Source organism: Sinocyclocheilus anshuiensis, unplaced genomic scaffold, assembly GCF_001515605.1.
Source record: "Sinocyclocheilus anshuiensis isolate Anshui unplaced genomic scaffold, SAMN03320099.WGS_v1.1 scaffold997, whole genome shotgun sequence".
Classification (NCBI taxonomy): domain Eukaryota; kingdom Metazoa; phylum Chordata; class Actinopteri; order Cypriniformes; family Cyprinidae; genus Sinocyclocheilus; species Sinocyclocheilus anshuiensis.
This window is the reverse complement of record NW_015555715.1, coordinates 3,450,579-3,466,298: the sequence shown is the minus strand read 5'-3', so window position 1 is coordinate 3,466,298 and position 15,720 is coordinate 3,450,579. Positions and strand designations below refer to the sequence as shown.

General features: G+C 35.9%; 2 protein-coding genes and 1 pseudogene across 4 annotated transcripts in view; 2 read left to right on the top strand and 1 right to left on the bottom strand.

The window, feature by feature from the left end:
- The window catches only part of LOC107672247 (uncharacterized), an 8,052-nt gene extending 4,014 nt beyond the window's left edge, over positions 1-4,038 (top strand). Inside the window, exon 2 of one of the 2 annotated variants that reach the window (XM_016465345.1) lies at positions 1,718-4,038. In XM_016465345.1, coding sequence (XP_016320831.1) covers positions 1,775-2,899 — 1,125 coding nt within the window. In that variant the 5' untranslated portion in view covers positions 1,718-1,774 and the 3' untranslated portion in view covers positions 2,900-4,038. Of the gene's footprint in view, positions 1-1,711 lie in introns of both variants that reach the window. The other variant, XM_016465344.1, reaches the window with a different exon arrangement.
- Positions 4,039-5,313: 1,275 nt separating this feature from the next.
- Positions 5,314-11,767, top strand: LOC107672181 (aminopeptidase N-like; annotated as a pseudogene).
- Positions 11,768-12,899: 1,132 nt separating this feature from the next.
- LOC107672248 (arpin-like) lies at positions 12,900-15,334 on the bottom strand. 2 transcript variants are annotated; one of them, XM_016465347.1, is made up of 6 exons: positions 15,094-15,171; positions 14,762-14,837; positions 14,106-14,238; positions 13,641-13,847; positions 13,402-13,565; positions 12,900-13,161 (listed from the first exon to the last, which is right to left on the bottom strand). In XM_016465347.1, the coding sequence occupies exons 2-6, from the start codon at positions 14,798-14,800 to the stop codon at positions 13,153-13,155; spliced, it is 552 nt and encodes a 183-aa protein (XP_016320833.1). In that variant the 5' UTR covers positions 14,801-14,837; positions 15,094-15,171; the 3' UTR covers positions 12,900-13,152. The 2 variants fall into 2 exon arrangements, with proteins under 2 accessions (XP_016320833.1, XP_016320832.1); XM_016465346.1 differs by lacking the exon at positions 15,094-15,171 and adding an exon at positions 15,174-15,334 and having other exon boundaries at positions 12,993-13,161.
- Positions 15,335-15,720: the final 386 nt, after the last annotated feature.

Here is a 15,720-nt window from a genome sequence, read left to right as displayed (position 1 = left end):
TATTTATTTATTTATACACACATTTATTTATTTATTTGTTTATTTATTTGTTTTTAATTTCTGCAGGTTTGGTCCTCCATACCTAAACAGCTGTATTCTAATTCTTTAAACACCTAAATGTACACTAAGAGCTAATCTTACCTACTATAGTTAAACTATCTCTGTAATATTACTCCTCTCTGTCATTAGTGATAACTAACCCTTAAACATGTCCTAATTTGAAAAAGAAAAAAAAAATCACTTACCTGAGACGATGAGTGAGCGCTTGGCTGCTGATCCGCCATTTTGGCGCCAGTGGTTTAAAACGGTGGCACTTCGTGGAATCGATTCATCTTCCCTCGGATAGTAATGCCTGTGACAATGATGACGTATTTTTGACAGTCGTTTCGCACACCGCACTTCGTGGTCGCAATTCGCATGTCGTGCGTGTAACAGAGCTGTTGTGAAAACAAGCGTTGTGTCTGTAAACTGTCATAGTCGTACATTTTGGAGTTGTACTCGTAACAAACACACAAAATCTCGTATCTGTAAACTGTCGTGGCCGTAGATTTTGGAATCCAACTCTGACAAAAAACAGAATTACATACAATACTTTTAAATTACGCACGAGTAAATTAAAATGACACACAAATGCTTTGAATTACGTACGATTATTTTTGACAGTGATTTTATTCCATACGGTGCGGCCAACTGAATGCGCTGCTTCTCTGCCGCTCACTGCACAGAACAGACGCCGAGAGAGGTGACACTTCTCTGGGAAAATCAGACCTCGCGTTCGCGGGACAGCACTGGCGAAATCTTCCAACTGAACCATAGCAAAGGTTTATCCAAAAAAGTCGCTAGGTTTGTCAGTATGAATATTCTATGGAAAAAACCCGCAAAAAGGGTCTGAAAGTTGCTTAATCTAGTGCTAAAGCATTGCGCTCGTGTGTGTGTGTGTGAGACATGGGAGCTGATGGCAGGGGGCGGTGGATAATTGTGGCGGTCAATGTGGATATTGTGGATGAGTTCTTCTGTGTCATCACGTTCTATTAGTTCTACAGCTTCAGTTTCTTTCACGCTTAGTAACACATACAGCTGTTCCCTCACCACAGTGCAACAGTGAAAAGGGACCCCTTTAAAACAGTGTCCCGTTCCAAACGTTGTTTAAGCGACATACACCGGTATTGCGGTATTTTAAAAATGCATATCATAACAAAAATAAACACCGGTATTCGGTATGAACAGGTATACCGCCCAGCACTACTTCATTTTGAAAAAAAAAACATAATAATTCGGTTCACAAAACCGGTGTGAAAGATTTCTTTCACGAATCGAATTGAATCAGTTACAGCAGTGACTAAGTTAAATGAATAATTCAGAGTGGATCTTTCAGATATAAATCGCAGACTGAAGAACGCAGACATTGAAATGTTTTAGTACTGCATTTGTTTAATACATTTACTGTTGAGATTCTCTTGTGTTGTTGCGCATTACAAACAACATTTTGTTTTGATTTGTAAACAAAACGTTTTTAATAAAATACTAAATCCAGTTCAAAACCGGTGTGAATAATTTCCTTCACGAATCGAATTGAATCAATTACAGCGGTTCTTGAGTTATCTGATTTAGTCAGAGTGCAACTTTCTGACATAAATCGCATAATGAAGATCTTGCAGACAATGTTTACTGTTGAGATGCACATTGTAAATGACATTTTGTTTTCTGGAAGGTGCAGTTAAACGTCTCTCAGTGAAAAGGATGATCTTGAAGAGTTAACCAAGCACTGACAGACATGCCTCAACGGAAAAGAGCCCTTGTTCCCATTAATACAAGGAGAAGGGTTAAAGCTGATGAAGATTACTTCCCTTTCAACTCCCTACCGGTGGAATGTCAGCTCCATGTGCTCTCATTCCTCAGTGAGGTGGACAAGTGCAACTCTGCCCTTGTGTGTGCGAGCTGGAGCTGCTTAGTGCGCTCTGGGAAGCTCTGGAGAGTTGCGGACTATTCCCGCCGTGGGGTGTTTCATCTGGGCCAGGAGGGTCTGCTCGTTTCCAACAGAGAGTTTGAGCGCTGGAAGGCTTGGGTTCACCATTACACACATCATCTTATATCCCGTGGGGCTAGTTTGCTCACTCTGAAGGCCAGTTTTGATCTAGGGGACCAGTGCAATAAATGGGGAGAGCTCCTGTCACACCTTCTAGAGAACGTGCATTGCCGGGATCTCAGTCATTTAGACTTGAACTGGACATTTACGCTGCTGGAACCTCTTGACCTTCGTGTCCACACCAGTTCTAGTTCTCATCAAGACAATATTACCAAGATGGACCAGGTTAATAACTTTCACATTCTCCTAGCCAGGCTCGTCCACAGCTGTCCCAGGGTTACCAAAATGCGCCTGCACTTCGACTGGTCCGAAACATCAGTTGCGCTGATCACTCAGTTTCAACACCTCCGTATCTTAGAATTGAAGTACTTTTGGGTCTTCAAAGGGGTCAGTCCGAACACTTTACAGATGCTGGCGAAATCGCTGCCTAATCTAAAATCCCTCACGCTCCATGTTCTTGTTCCACTGCGTAATCTAGGCATCTCGTACACCCTTGAATCCCTTTCGCTCGAGTTCCTTGATGTGTCACCCAGTCGAGGTCTGGTCTTCTCCTGCCTCAACCTCCCAGCGCTACGAGAGCTGCGGGCGAAAAAGATCGTTCGGGGCATTACTCTGGACCGCCGGACTCGGCTAAGGATACAGAGCCGATGGCCCTGCTTGTATCAGGTCTTACGTGAAGGGACACCCAAACTTCAGGCCCTTAACAATGAAAGACTCCTTCCCAGCTGGAAAGAGCAAAGTTACAGAGAGCTTACGTCAATCCTCCAGCAGTCTTGCTACTGTCTTCAGCATTTAGACAGCTGGCTTTGGTGAAGTCGAGACTTAAACAATTACAGGCCACACATAATGGCCTAAAGGGACACAGCCACATCCTGAAGAAAACCATGTAGAAAAATTAGAAGGACCAAAAATTTAATCCGATAACACACTTCTGCTGATCCTCTCTAGTTAAAAATATATGTCCAGATTCTTAACTATACAATTATGCTTAAGAGTTTCGGCTTGTGTTGTGCTATGAAGGTTTATGTTCCAGGTTGAAGTGTGTGCATTTTTTAGGAGCTTAGGTGAATTCAGGAAAATTGTTCTATTGTGCAAAGAGGAGGATAAAGCGGATTGTGGCAGTGGAGTGTGGATCACTTTGACAAGAACTTTAATTCCTTCAAAAATTTCAGTAGGAATCATCAAAAAATAGAGGGCTTTTTGCCTTTATTTTGTGTGTATTTTTGTCTTGAACTAGATTTTATTTAAGTGTTTTCAGCTTTCCGTGACCAAAAGTTATGACATTCCTGATAATCTATATTTGAGACAATACAGACAACTTTTTTCTCTTCCGGCAATTTAATTTTAATCCTTCTTTCATAAACTGGAATTAAAACAGAAGGATTAAAATTTTTATCACGCCTAGGATTGGGTATTTTAAGTATTTTCACATGAGTGAAAATATGTATTGTGTTGCATCTTCATGTTTATCCATATTTGATGCAAATGTCTTTAAAAGGAGAGTTATTGAGTTTAGGGCTTTCTAAAGAAGTAATGAGAGTAAAACTTGAACTGATAATACAGTCTTGACATTATGAGGTATCAGCTGACCAATGAATAAGCATATATTGACTGAGATCAGATGCTTAGCATTCATGCCAAGCATTTATGTAATATAAACCTTTAAGACAGTGTGCCTTCAGTGACGTTTGTGATCTGTGGAGTTTTTTCTTTTATTTTATGAAATTAAAATATTGCATGTGCACAGAAGGTTTTTTATTAATAATAGTTTTTTTTTTTGATTTGCAGTTGCATTTCCTTGTAAACAACCCAATGGATGAAAATTTGATTTGTATGCGGTATCTCATGCTCGTCCACAGGATGGCACCATAGCTGTTGTGTTTCTTTCTTGCCACCCCTAAAAACAGCAGTCTGCAGTGATAAATGAATTCTGTGTACTGGCTGGAATTGAAACGGCTACAATAAATTCATATGATTTTACTAAATAATATGTGTGTTGTTTTGTTTGTTTAAAAAAAAAAAAAAAAATTTTATTTAAAATTTTGTGATACAAAATGGTCCACTGTCGCTTTCGGTTCCTTCCCATCAATGTTAATATATAAATGTTATTTTTGTACGTTCATTTTAAGATAATTCTAAAATGTTATTTAGTCAATTTCAGTTTCAAAGAGGCAGATTTGATTTGGTTTGATTTCCAACATCATGTACATTTGAAAGGAAAGTAGTCTCTTTATATTCTGAATTTAAAGGGTGACAGTTTTAATAGTCTATCTATTATTATTATAAATGGCTAATATTATTTTTCTATAATATTTTGTCTACTTAATAATAGTGTACTAAAATCAGTCAAACCAATCATTTAAGGTGCTACAAGTGAATTTAGGCATGACAACGTAATTATTCACAGTATGAAAAATATGTTAATTTTGAGATTTGCTAAAGAGTATGGTTAAGTATCTATCTATCTATCCATCTATCTATCTATCTATCTCATTCTAAAAAGTAGATTCCACAGGACATTTGATCATTTTAATAAGACCAAAAAAAAAGAAAAGTTGAGAATAAAACTGAAAGGAGGGGAAGGTGGGGGGCAGGTTAAAAAAAATTAGCACGAGAGTCCCCTCCCCTAACCCTTAAGAAAACACACTAGAAGTTTCACTCAAAAACATACTGATATAGTAGTACAAAAGGCTCAGAAATTAGTCACCTTTTTTTTTTCTTTTTTGAGTAATCAGAGAACTCTGGAAAAGCTTCCGGGCAGCACCTCTGCCAAGGTCCCAAACAGCTGGATGTCTCATCACTGAGGTCTCAAGGTCTCTGGCAGAACATAAGATGGACTCAAGAAGATCAGTATGGGTTTATTAGTTGGTTCCGGTGATAAAAAAATTTACTTTAACATCTGATGCATCAATTTTCTCAGCAACAAAGCTCTGTTTTTGTTTTCTGACCTTGAACTACATAATAGATATTATAACTGATTCCAGATGTGGGGCAAAGTGCGATGGGACACAATACATGTGAAGTACCATCGTTTTTGTTTGTTTCTGGCCCATCCATGCTAGTTAACGTGTAATCTTGAAATGCACTCTTCTAGGCATGGTATAGGTTCTTGACGCCTTTATCAACAAATATATTGTCAAGATCTGCGAGAGGGTACAGAGTTTAAAAACATACAGCAAGTTCTCCTAGCTTAATTCATTCTTGGAGGTTTCTCAGAAGGATTAGAAATGGCCAAAGGAACTGGCATGTCTAAAGCCTTGGCTGTCGGCATTGGGGTCCTCACAGTTTCTTCTGTTTGTGGTTTAGTGTTGATGGCTGTGATGTACAAAATTCAAATAGATAAATACCCTCCAGTGAGTCCACCGACTCCAACTAAACCTCTGGTTATTCCAACAGGACTTCCACCGACTCTCAGAATTCCTGACAATTTGATTCCAGAGAGCTACAAAGTCTTCCTCCAACCCGTACCTTTACGCAGCGATAACTAACAACTACACAAACCAATCATTCGTTTTCACGGGGAACTCAACTGTAAGAGTAAAGTGTATGACAGACTCCAAGAGTATCTTTCTTCATGTTCACGACCTAAATGTGATGACTGTGGAAGTGACAAAATCTGATTCAAATGAGAAATTATCAGTGAGAGGATATAAAATTCATCAAAATTAAAGTAATTTCCTCGAAATCCAACTCAAGGAAACAATGTCTGGAAATGGGACCTACTATGATATTTTCACCAAATTCGAAGGGGAACTTCTTGATAACTTGGCTGGGTTTTATGTGAGCTGGTACACAGAGAAGATCATAATAATAATATATATATATATATATACACACACACACACACACACACACACACACATATATATATATATATATATATATATATAATTTATATTTTATATTTTTGTCTTTCAAATGTTGCTTTTCAAATATGTTTTCAGTTCAGTTAAAACACACATAGGAACTTCACTGACAGAATGTGCATGTCTAATTATATCAACCTAAGAAACACCTCATATATTTCCATGTATTTGGTTTGGTCACTGTTGTTTTTACAAGTGGATATCACACATTTTTTATGACAAATGACACAAATCCAGAAAATTCGAACATAATTACTGTTGTTCATTTTTATTTACTGTTTTGCATAAAAATGTCTCCACAAACAGATTCCTTGCCACCAGTCTGCTGCAACCCACAGATGCCAGGAAAGTGTTTCCGTGCTTTGATGAGCCCGCACTGAAGGCTGTGTTTCATATTACTATTATCCACAGACCTGGCACTGTTGCCCTATCCAATGAAATAGGAGGTTAGGATCCTTACTAGTTAATATTAGACTTGACCATGTCAGAATCTCACTGTACTGAAAGATGATTTCATATAGATATTTAGTCCTCCTTTCTCTAATACAGATAACAATAAATATCAAAGCAACAAACAGACTGTTGCTTATTTGCAAAGGACTTAAACTTAAAAAAAAAAAATCAAGGTAATATTGTTCCGTATAACTTCTATTTTTGTTTTATCATTAGAGGCAGATACGACAAAAATAGATGGAGAAGAATGGATAGTGACTACATTTGCGGAGACCCCCATAATGTCAACTTATCTGTTGGCTTTCACTGTATCTGATTTTACGTATAAATCAAAATCTTCCGGTACCAACATAAATGTACGTTTCTTTTATTTTTAATTTAAGGCACTTGAGTGCCTGCTTATTATTTATTTATTTATTAACATTTCACAAATTATATGTATTTCCAAGATACATGCTCGGAATGATGCTATTAATGCTGGCCATGCTGCCTATGCAATTGAAGTAACAGAGAAGATTATGATTTACTATCAGAATATATTTTGATTTAAATACCCACTAAAAAAAATAGGCGAGTCAATGGAAAGGAACCCCACTCACTATTTCTATGTGGATTATTTTGATTGCATGCATTAATACATGTGGATGAAGTTGAACACTTATTGAAATTATAGTTCAGCCATAAAAATAAATAATTGATTTACCCTCAAATTGTTCCAAACATGTATGACTTCATTTTTTAGGGAATACATTTTTAAAAAGTGTTTTTGCATCCATACACTGACTGTAAGTTAAATGGGGTCCAAGGTTGTTTGGGAGCCCTCTGATTTTCACTGTATGGACAAACGCATGCATGCTGCTGGCTGGGACTTAGTATGTTTTTGTTTATTTTAGAACAATGATTTAACAATAAACCCATGGTTAATTCTTTCTTTCTTTTTAATTTGTTGACAGCTACAGTGGCCATAAGTTCATTAAATTAAAACTCTGCATCCCTCAACCTCCTCTGATGATATGATTCATTTGTGTTTTCAGAGAGATCTGATTGTTCTCAGAGAAATCCAGACCGCCTTTGAAGTGGATTCCTTAAACTCTTCCCATCCTCTCAGCTTGCAGGAAAATTATATTCAAACTTTCTCTGAGATCATAGACCTTTTTGATGATATCACCTACAGGAAGGTTGGCATCAATGCATTTCTGATGTTGATAAGCTTAATTTACAAAAAAATGTTACAATACAATATTGCACAATAATATATTTTACAAAGCGATCCTTTATGATTATAAGAAAACTTCAAGCTCTGTACATTCTTTAGGGTGCTGCTGTGTTGAGAATGCTGGCCACATTCATGACCGAGGACGCATTTATGAAAGGAATCAAGGTAAGTCGAAGTGGGGGAAAATGTAGATATAATAATTCATATTTTTTAGTAATATTGAAGTAGCTCATTTTAATCCCCAACTCAACTATATTATGTATACATATTTGAAATATTATAAAACCATATTCATTATTTAAACATTGTATTTATTTTTTTTATAACTAGGACCTTTCATGGTATAATAAACTACATTTATTTAAATTCAGTGAATGGAAACTAGAGAGGCAAATGACATCACCCTTAAGTTCTTGTGCAAAATACTCATTCAGCAAACACGAGGATGTTCAGTTGTCTTTGACTTGAAACCAGTGATGAATTATGAAATGTAAATCTTGTAAACTCATGCAGGAATAATTACAGCAATCAGGAAGTTATATCACCCACGATACATAAAATAATTCGGGATCCAAAGGCTGCCTTCAGCTATAAATGAATGACAGTCCTAATTGTCTTAAAGATTTTATCACACAGTTACCTGGAAACCATAAATATATGGGCATATGATTAACGATCATCTCCTTTGGACAGGTATGGAGCGGGAGCCATATCCTTAGGCAGTCTGTTAGATGCTGTGACAAAAAGGTTCTCCACGGACGTTGAACTTGAAGAGGTGCTGTTGTCCAAAATTGTGTTACTCTCTCATTCTTTTAGTTATTGTAGAGGGATGGTAAAGTGTAATAGAGGACAATGTCTCAATCTGTAATTGTGTTTCCACCATTGAAATATTCCAAATTGTCTCTACACAGCTGAAGCAGCTTCAGAGGGAGCAGGAAGAGGATGATCAGGGCCTCGCAGCTCGAACTTTGGAGCAGGTCATTGAAAGGACAGAGGCCAATATTAAGTGGGTGAAAGAAAACAAGCAGATTGTTAAGGAATGGTTCATGGGAGAGCTGTAGGATCTTTTAGTTTTTGTAGGCCATGCACAATCAGAGTATACGCAGTGGAGCCAATACAATCAAAAACAGATGTAAAGGCATTCCACAATAAAAGCAACCCCCTCCTGTGGTTCTGAGATGGTGTTGAACAAAAGATGACTTTCACTAGAGAATTATTCAAGCTTTAGAAGAGAAGAACAAAGAATGTGCAATTTTCAAATGGCTACATAACACATTCCCTATGCTATGTTGAGTAGTTACTGCCAAATCTATTGTGTATACTAGAGAAAAGGCCAAGAATGAATGTTTAGGACAGCTTAATATATTGCCTTTACTATAATTTAGTTGATATTACTGACTCAGTATTGTTTACAGTGATGAAATCACATCTAAGCACATTTAAAAAGCACTGTATGTCATTCTTTTTATTTGTATAACCTAATTAAAATACATATAAAAATGATGAAAGATAATCATTTGAAATATTACATTTTATAAAACCACAGCTATAATTTTGATCACTGTGATTGATTGATTGCTTGAAGACAAAATGGTATTGTTTACAGTGATGAAATCACATCTAAGCACATTTAAAAAGCACTGTATGTCATTCTTTTTATTTGTATAACCTAATTAAAATACATATAAAAATGATGAAAGATAATAATTTGAAATATTACATTTTATAAAACCACAGCTATAATTTTGATCACTGTGATTGATTGATTGATTGAAGACAAAATGAAAAAGGATGTGATGTGTGTTTTTATGAGACTTCATATTTTTATTGGAGTCAAACATGTAAATCTTTAAATAAAGTGCATTCTTTTTTTTTTGGGTGCATTCATACTCCAATAGACCTATGATGTTATGAGAAAAGGTGCACAACATATCAGATATATTTGGCATTTCTTGTCTATATTAGATATTTAATTGTACATGCTCATTTCCTCTTAGTTTTACATTTAGATAACCTTTGCTCTCATTAAAAAAACTAATCATTTAAATGTAATCTTTAGCAAATCTCAAAAGAAATATCCATTTTTATACTGTACATTATAATGTTGTGATGCCTAAATTCAATTGTAGCATTTAATACTATTGATTTTAGTTTTTAGTGTTTTAAAATAATGCCACTAATTGGCTATCGGCTATAATTTTAATATTGTTGCAACTCTAAATATGATATTGTAGAACTGTTTTCAATTTACAGTGCTTGATGATCTTAAATAGGATAGTTCACCCAAAAATGAAAATTCTGTCATTAATTACTCATGTCCCTCATGTCATTCCAAACCCGTAAGACCTTCGTTCACTTCGGAACACAAATTAAGATATTTTTGATGAAATCCGAGAGCTTTCTGACCCTCCCATAGACAGCAACAAAACTATCACGTTCAAGGCCCAGAAAGTTAATAAGGACATCAGTGGTTCAACCTTAATTTTATGAAGCTACGAGAATCAGAGGAATGCACACATGGACTATTTTAACGATGTCCTTATTAACTTTCTGGGCCTTGAACGTGATAGTTTTGTTGCTGTCTATGCAGGGTCAGAAAAGCTCTCGGATTTCATCAAAAATTCTTACAAAGGTCTCACGGGTTTGGAACGACATGAAGGTGAGTAATTAATGACAGAACTTTCATTTTTTGGTGAACTATCACTTTAAGGATATATCTTTAATACACACATACAATACTTAAAAGCAAATTAAAATACATAAAAGTCTTTATTTTAAAATGGCACTTTTGCTGTTTATTTATGATATTTTCATGTGATAACGTATGAATACTGACTGTGAGGTCTTGTTTTGTGGCGTAAATATACATTTGGAGGACAGATAAGGCACTGTGATGCACTGTGAAGCTCAAGGGTGTCATTCAGTCATCCTGAAAACAAGATCCCACACAACATAAAACAGATGTTACAAGTTTGCACAATGAAACTCCAACAAATCCTTCACTGGATCGCTGTTAGTTTCACTTCATCTTAAACCTCTTGATGATAGAATAATAGGAAATGGTAAAAGAAAATTACACATCTGTTCATGATAAACCCATTTCCAAAACCAATTCTTTATGTGGTCAGAGCAAAACAGAAAACTTCTTCAATTGAGCAGAGAATCTTACCCATTCTTCATTGTCTGCTCCCTCACCCTGACCGCCACTCTTCCCTGTATTTTCCTGATCCGCTTTGTTAGTCATTATTTTCTCTGTCCACGATGCTCCAGCATTCTCATCTCCTGCAAAATTGCACTTCGTCACAGTACCACCATCCAGTTTGGCGAAGGAAACTAGACAGACAGAACAGCAGATACATAAAATAATTCGGGATCCAAAGGCTGCCTTCAGCTATAAATGAATGACAGTCCTAATTGTCTTAAAGATTTTATCACACAGTTACCTGGAAACCATAAATATATGGGCATATGATTAACGATCATCTCCTTTGGACAGGTATGGAGCGGGAGCCATATCCTTAGGCAGTCTGTTAGATGCTGTGACAAAAAGGTTCTCCACGGACGTTGAACTTGAAGAGGTGCTGTTGTCCAAAATTGTGTTACTCTCTCATTCTTTTAGTTATTGTAGAGGGATGGTAAAGTGTAATAGAGGACAATGTCTCAATCTGTAATTGTGTTTCCACCATTGAAATATTCCAAATTGTCTCTACACAGCTGAAGCAGCTTCAGAGGGAGCAGGAAGAGGATGATCAGGGCCTCGCAGCTCGAACTTTGGAGCAGGTCATTGAAAGGACAGAGGCCAATATTAAGTGGGTGAAAGAAAACAAGCAGATTGTTAAGGAATGGTTCATGGGAGAGCTGTAGGATCTTTTAGTTTTTGTAGGCCATGCACAATCAGAGTATACGCAGTGGAGCCAATACAATCAAAAACAGATGTAAAGGCATTCCACAATAAAAGCAACCCCCTCCTGTGGTTCTGAGATGGTGTTGAACAAAAGATGACTTTCACTAGAGAATTATTCAAGCTTTAGAAGAGAAGAACAAAGAATGTGCAATTTTCAAATGGCTACATAACACATTCCCTATGCTATGTTGAGTAGTTACTGCCAAATCTATTGTGTATACTAGAGAAAAGGCCAAGAATGAATGTTTAGGACAGCTTAATATATTGCCTTTACTATAATTTAGTTGATATTACTGACTCAGTATTGTTTACAGTGATGAAATCACATCTAAGCACATTTAAAAAGCACTGTATGTCATTCTTTTTATTTGTATAACCTAATTAAAATACATATAAAAATGATGAAAGATAATCATTTGAAATATTACATTTTATAAAACCACAGCTATAATTTTGATCACTGTGATTGATTGATTGCTTGAAGACAAAATGAAAAAGGATGTGATGTGTGTTTTTATGAGACTTCATATTTTTATTGGAGTCAAACATGTAAATCTTTAAATAAAGTGCATTCTTTTTTTTTTGGGTGCATTCATACTCCAATAGACCTATGATGTTATGAGAAAAGGTGCACAACATATCAGATATATTTGGCATTTCTTGTCTATATTAGATATTTAATTGTGCATGCTCATTTCCTCTTAGTTTTACATTTAGATAACCTTTGCTCTCATTAAAAAAACTAATCATTTAAATGTAATCTTTAGCAAATCTCAAAAGAAATATCCATTTTTATACTGTACATTATAATGTTGTGATGCCTAAATTCAATTGTAGCATTTAATACTATTGATTTTAGTTTTTAGTGTTTTAAAATAATGCCACTAATTGGCTATCGGCTATAATTTTAATATTGTTGCAACTCTAAATATGATATTGTAGAACTGTTTTCAATTTACAGTGCTTGATGATCTTAAATAGGATAGTTCACCCAAAAATGAAAATTCTGTCATTAATTACTCATGTCCCTCATGTCATTCCAAACCCGTAAGACCTTCGTTCACTTCGGAACACAAATTAAGATATTTTTGATGAAATCCGAGAGCTTTCTGACCCTCCCATAGACAGCAACAAAACTATCACGTTCAAGGCCCAGAAAGTTAATAAGGACATCGTTAAAATAGTCCATGTGTGCATTCCTCTGATTCTCGTAGCTTCATAAAATTAAGGTTGAACCACTGATGTCCTTATTAACTTTCTGGGCCTTGAACGTGATAGTTTTGTTGCTGTCTATGCAGGGTCAGAAAGCTCTCGGATTTCATCAAAAATTCTTACAAAGGTCTCACGGGTTTGGAACGACATGAAGGTGAGTAATTAATGACAGAACTTTCATTTTTTGGTGAACTATCACTTTAAGGATATATCTTTAATACACACATACAATACTTAAAAGCAAATTAAAATACATAAAAGTCTTTATTTTAAAATGGCACTTTTGCTGTTTATTTATGATATTTTCATGTGATAACGTATGAATACTGACTGTGAGGTCTTGTTTTGTGGCGTAAATATACATTTGGAGGACAGATAAGGCACTGTGATGCACTGTGAAGCTCAAGGGTGTCATTCAGTCATCCTGAAAACAAGATCCCACACAACATAAAACAGATGTTACAAGTTTGCACAATGAAACTCCAACAAATCCTTCACTGGATCGCTGTTAGTTTCACTTCATCTTAAACCTCTTGATGATAGAATAATAGGAAATGGTAAAAGAAAATTACACATCTGTTCATGATAAACCCATTTCCAAAACCAATTCTTTATGTGGTCAGAGCAAAACAGAAAACTTCTTCAATTGAGCAGAGAATCTTACCCATTCTTCATTGTCTGCTCCCTCACCCTGACCGCCACTCTTCCCTGTATTTTCCTGATCCGCTTTGTTAGTCATTATTTTCTCTGTCCACGATGCTCCAGCATTCTCATCTCCTGCAAAATTGCACTTCGTCACAGTACCACCATCCAGTTTGGCGAAGGAAACTAGACAGACAGAACAGCACATGTAGCCATCTTGATTTATCCAGAAGTATATACTATTTTCAGAATTGTACTTACAAATAAAGGGCCCATCTCCTTTTGTTTTAAGATGGATTTCTCGGCCTGGCTCGAGCTCTGTTCTGTCCATCTCTGCTTCTGAGATCCAGAATGCAAAGGCCTGACTAGGACAATATTTTGCTGTTACCTTAACCAGCTGGTCCTTATTCACAATGTCACTCAACTGGCGCTCATTTAGACAATCTGTTTCACCCTTAGCCTCCACTTCTGCAAGGTTGAGACACACAAACCAACACAGCATGCATGTAATAGTCTGCTTCAATACTTCAAGACATTTTTGATAAAATCAGCATTTACCAAATCATACATTTACTTAGAGTTTATTCAAGTTGTTATTATTGCATGGTATAACTGAATGCTGTCAGAACAGGTTGCCATTAAAAAGCACAATAAAAAAAAAAAACCTTGCCATATCAAAACCAAATGGATTTACAATTTAAATAAATGCACTTTATGGTTACTCACTGAAGGATGACATCAGGTATCCTGTGTTGACCTTCCTGGTATCACTGAAGTTAGGTTCAATCTCATTTCCTTTTGAATCATATTTTCTGCGATGTATTCTGATTGGTTTGATGTACAATACATTGTAGCGCTCCTGAAATTGACACAAATTAAGATTTTAATAAAAAGGATATACCAAACTTATGTTATTATATATAAAAATATCAACAATAAAACAATTGTTGAATCACTAAGTGTCATGGGAAACATTATTAATGAAGATATTTGTCTTTTTATGAACATAAAGTAATATTGGGGTTGGTACAATTAAAAAATATATATATTTTATGCTGATCAAAAATACAGCAAAAACAGTAATACTGTAAAACATTATTACAATAAAAACTGTTTTCTATTGTAGTATATTTTAAAAAGTCATTTATTCCTGTAATGGCAAAGCTGATTTTTCAGTAGCCATTACTCCAGTCTTCAGTGTCACATGATGCTTCAGAAATCATTCTAATAATAATTTTTATATTTATCTAATATTTAAAATCGTTTTTTTTTTAACAATGTAAATTTACTGACCCCAAACTTTTGAACGGTAGTGTAGATTAGTCATGATTCCACTAACAACTTGAGTTTCTTAATCGAGGAAGAGTTTTAAGTACTCTAACCTTTCTGTTGTTCACATCTGTTATGACATGGCGTGACATATCCACGACCGCCCCCTCTAAAATGACACCATGACCTCTGGAAAGTAAAAAATTATAAATAAAACACGATGCGAGAGCCAAGGAGAAAATAATAGTTACAAAAAAAGTATAATGGTAGCCATAATTTCCGACAGAACGCCATAGTTACAGTCATTTTTGCTATTATAAATATATGGTAACGTTTTAACCACCGCTGCCACATATAGAAACTTGACGAAATATACTGAACGCTTCACGTTGTGAAGCAGATCACGTATTAACTTACTTAATTTATTGTGTTTTTACAATATTACCTGTAACTTAAGTGACTACGGCAGGCTGTGCATTCGATGTCGACTTGTGCAAAAATCAGGCATACACTTCAAAGCATTACCTCTGGTGAACTAATGGATCCCATGTGGAGGACAATTTCTCATTATGGACAGGTTTGTTTAATAACGCAGTGTTGTCATAAATGCGACTCATCTTCTGCCGACGATTTGAATTTCGTCGAAAGCTCTGCTACTTCCTGATTACGTCATCATGAATGTTGTGTACTTCGCAATTGTTACCACTCTTAAATCTTTTTACACACACACACACACGCACACACACACACACACACACACACACACACAAGATAAGTAAATTAGCCAATTTTGTTTAAATGAAGGATTGCAGAAATGAGTACACCCTAGATTTAATTCAGACAATGTATAATATTCTAGTACTTAGTATGTCCCCCAGAACTTAAAAGTATACTGCTCTGACCCTTCTTGGCACTGAGTGTACAAGTTCATGACAAATGTTCACATCTGTCCTGTTTAACTCCTGGACGACCTCCTTCTGATCTTTAATGGGGAGTTTTGCTCAGCTCGTCTCTACAGAATCCCCCACAGCTGCTCAAGAGCGTTAAGATTGAGTGAAATACATATCACCTG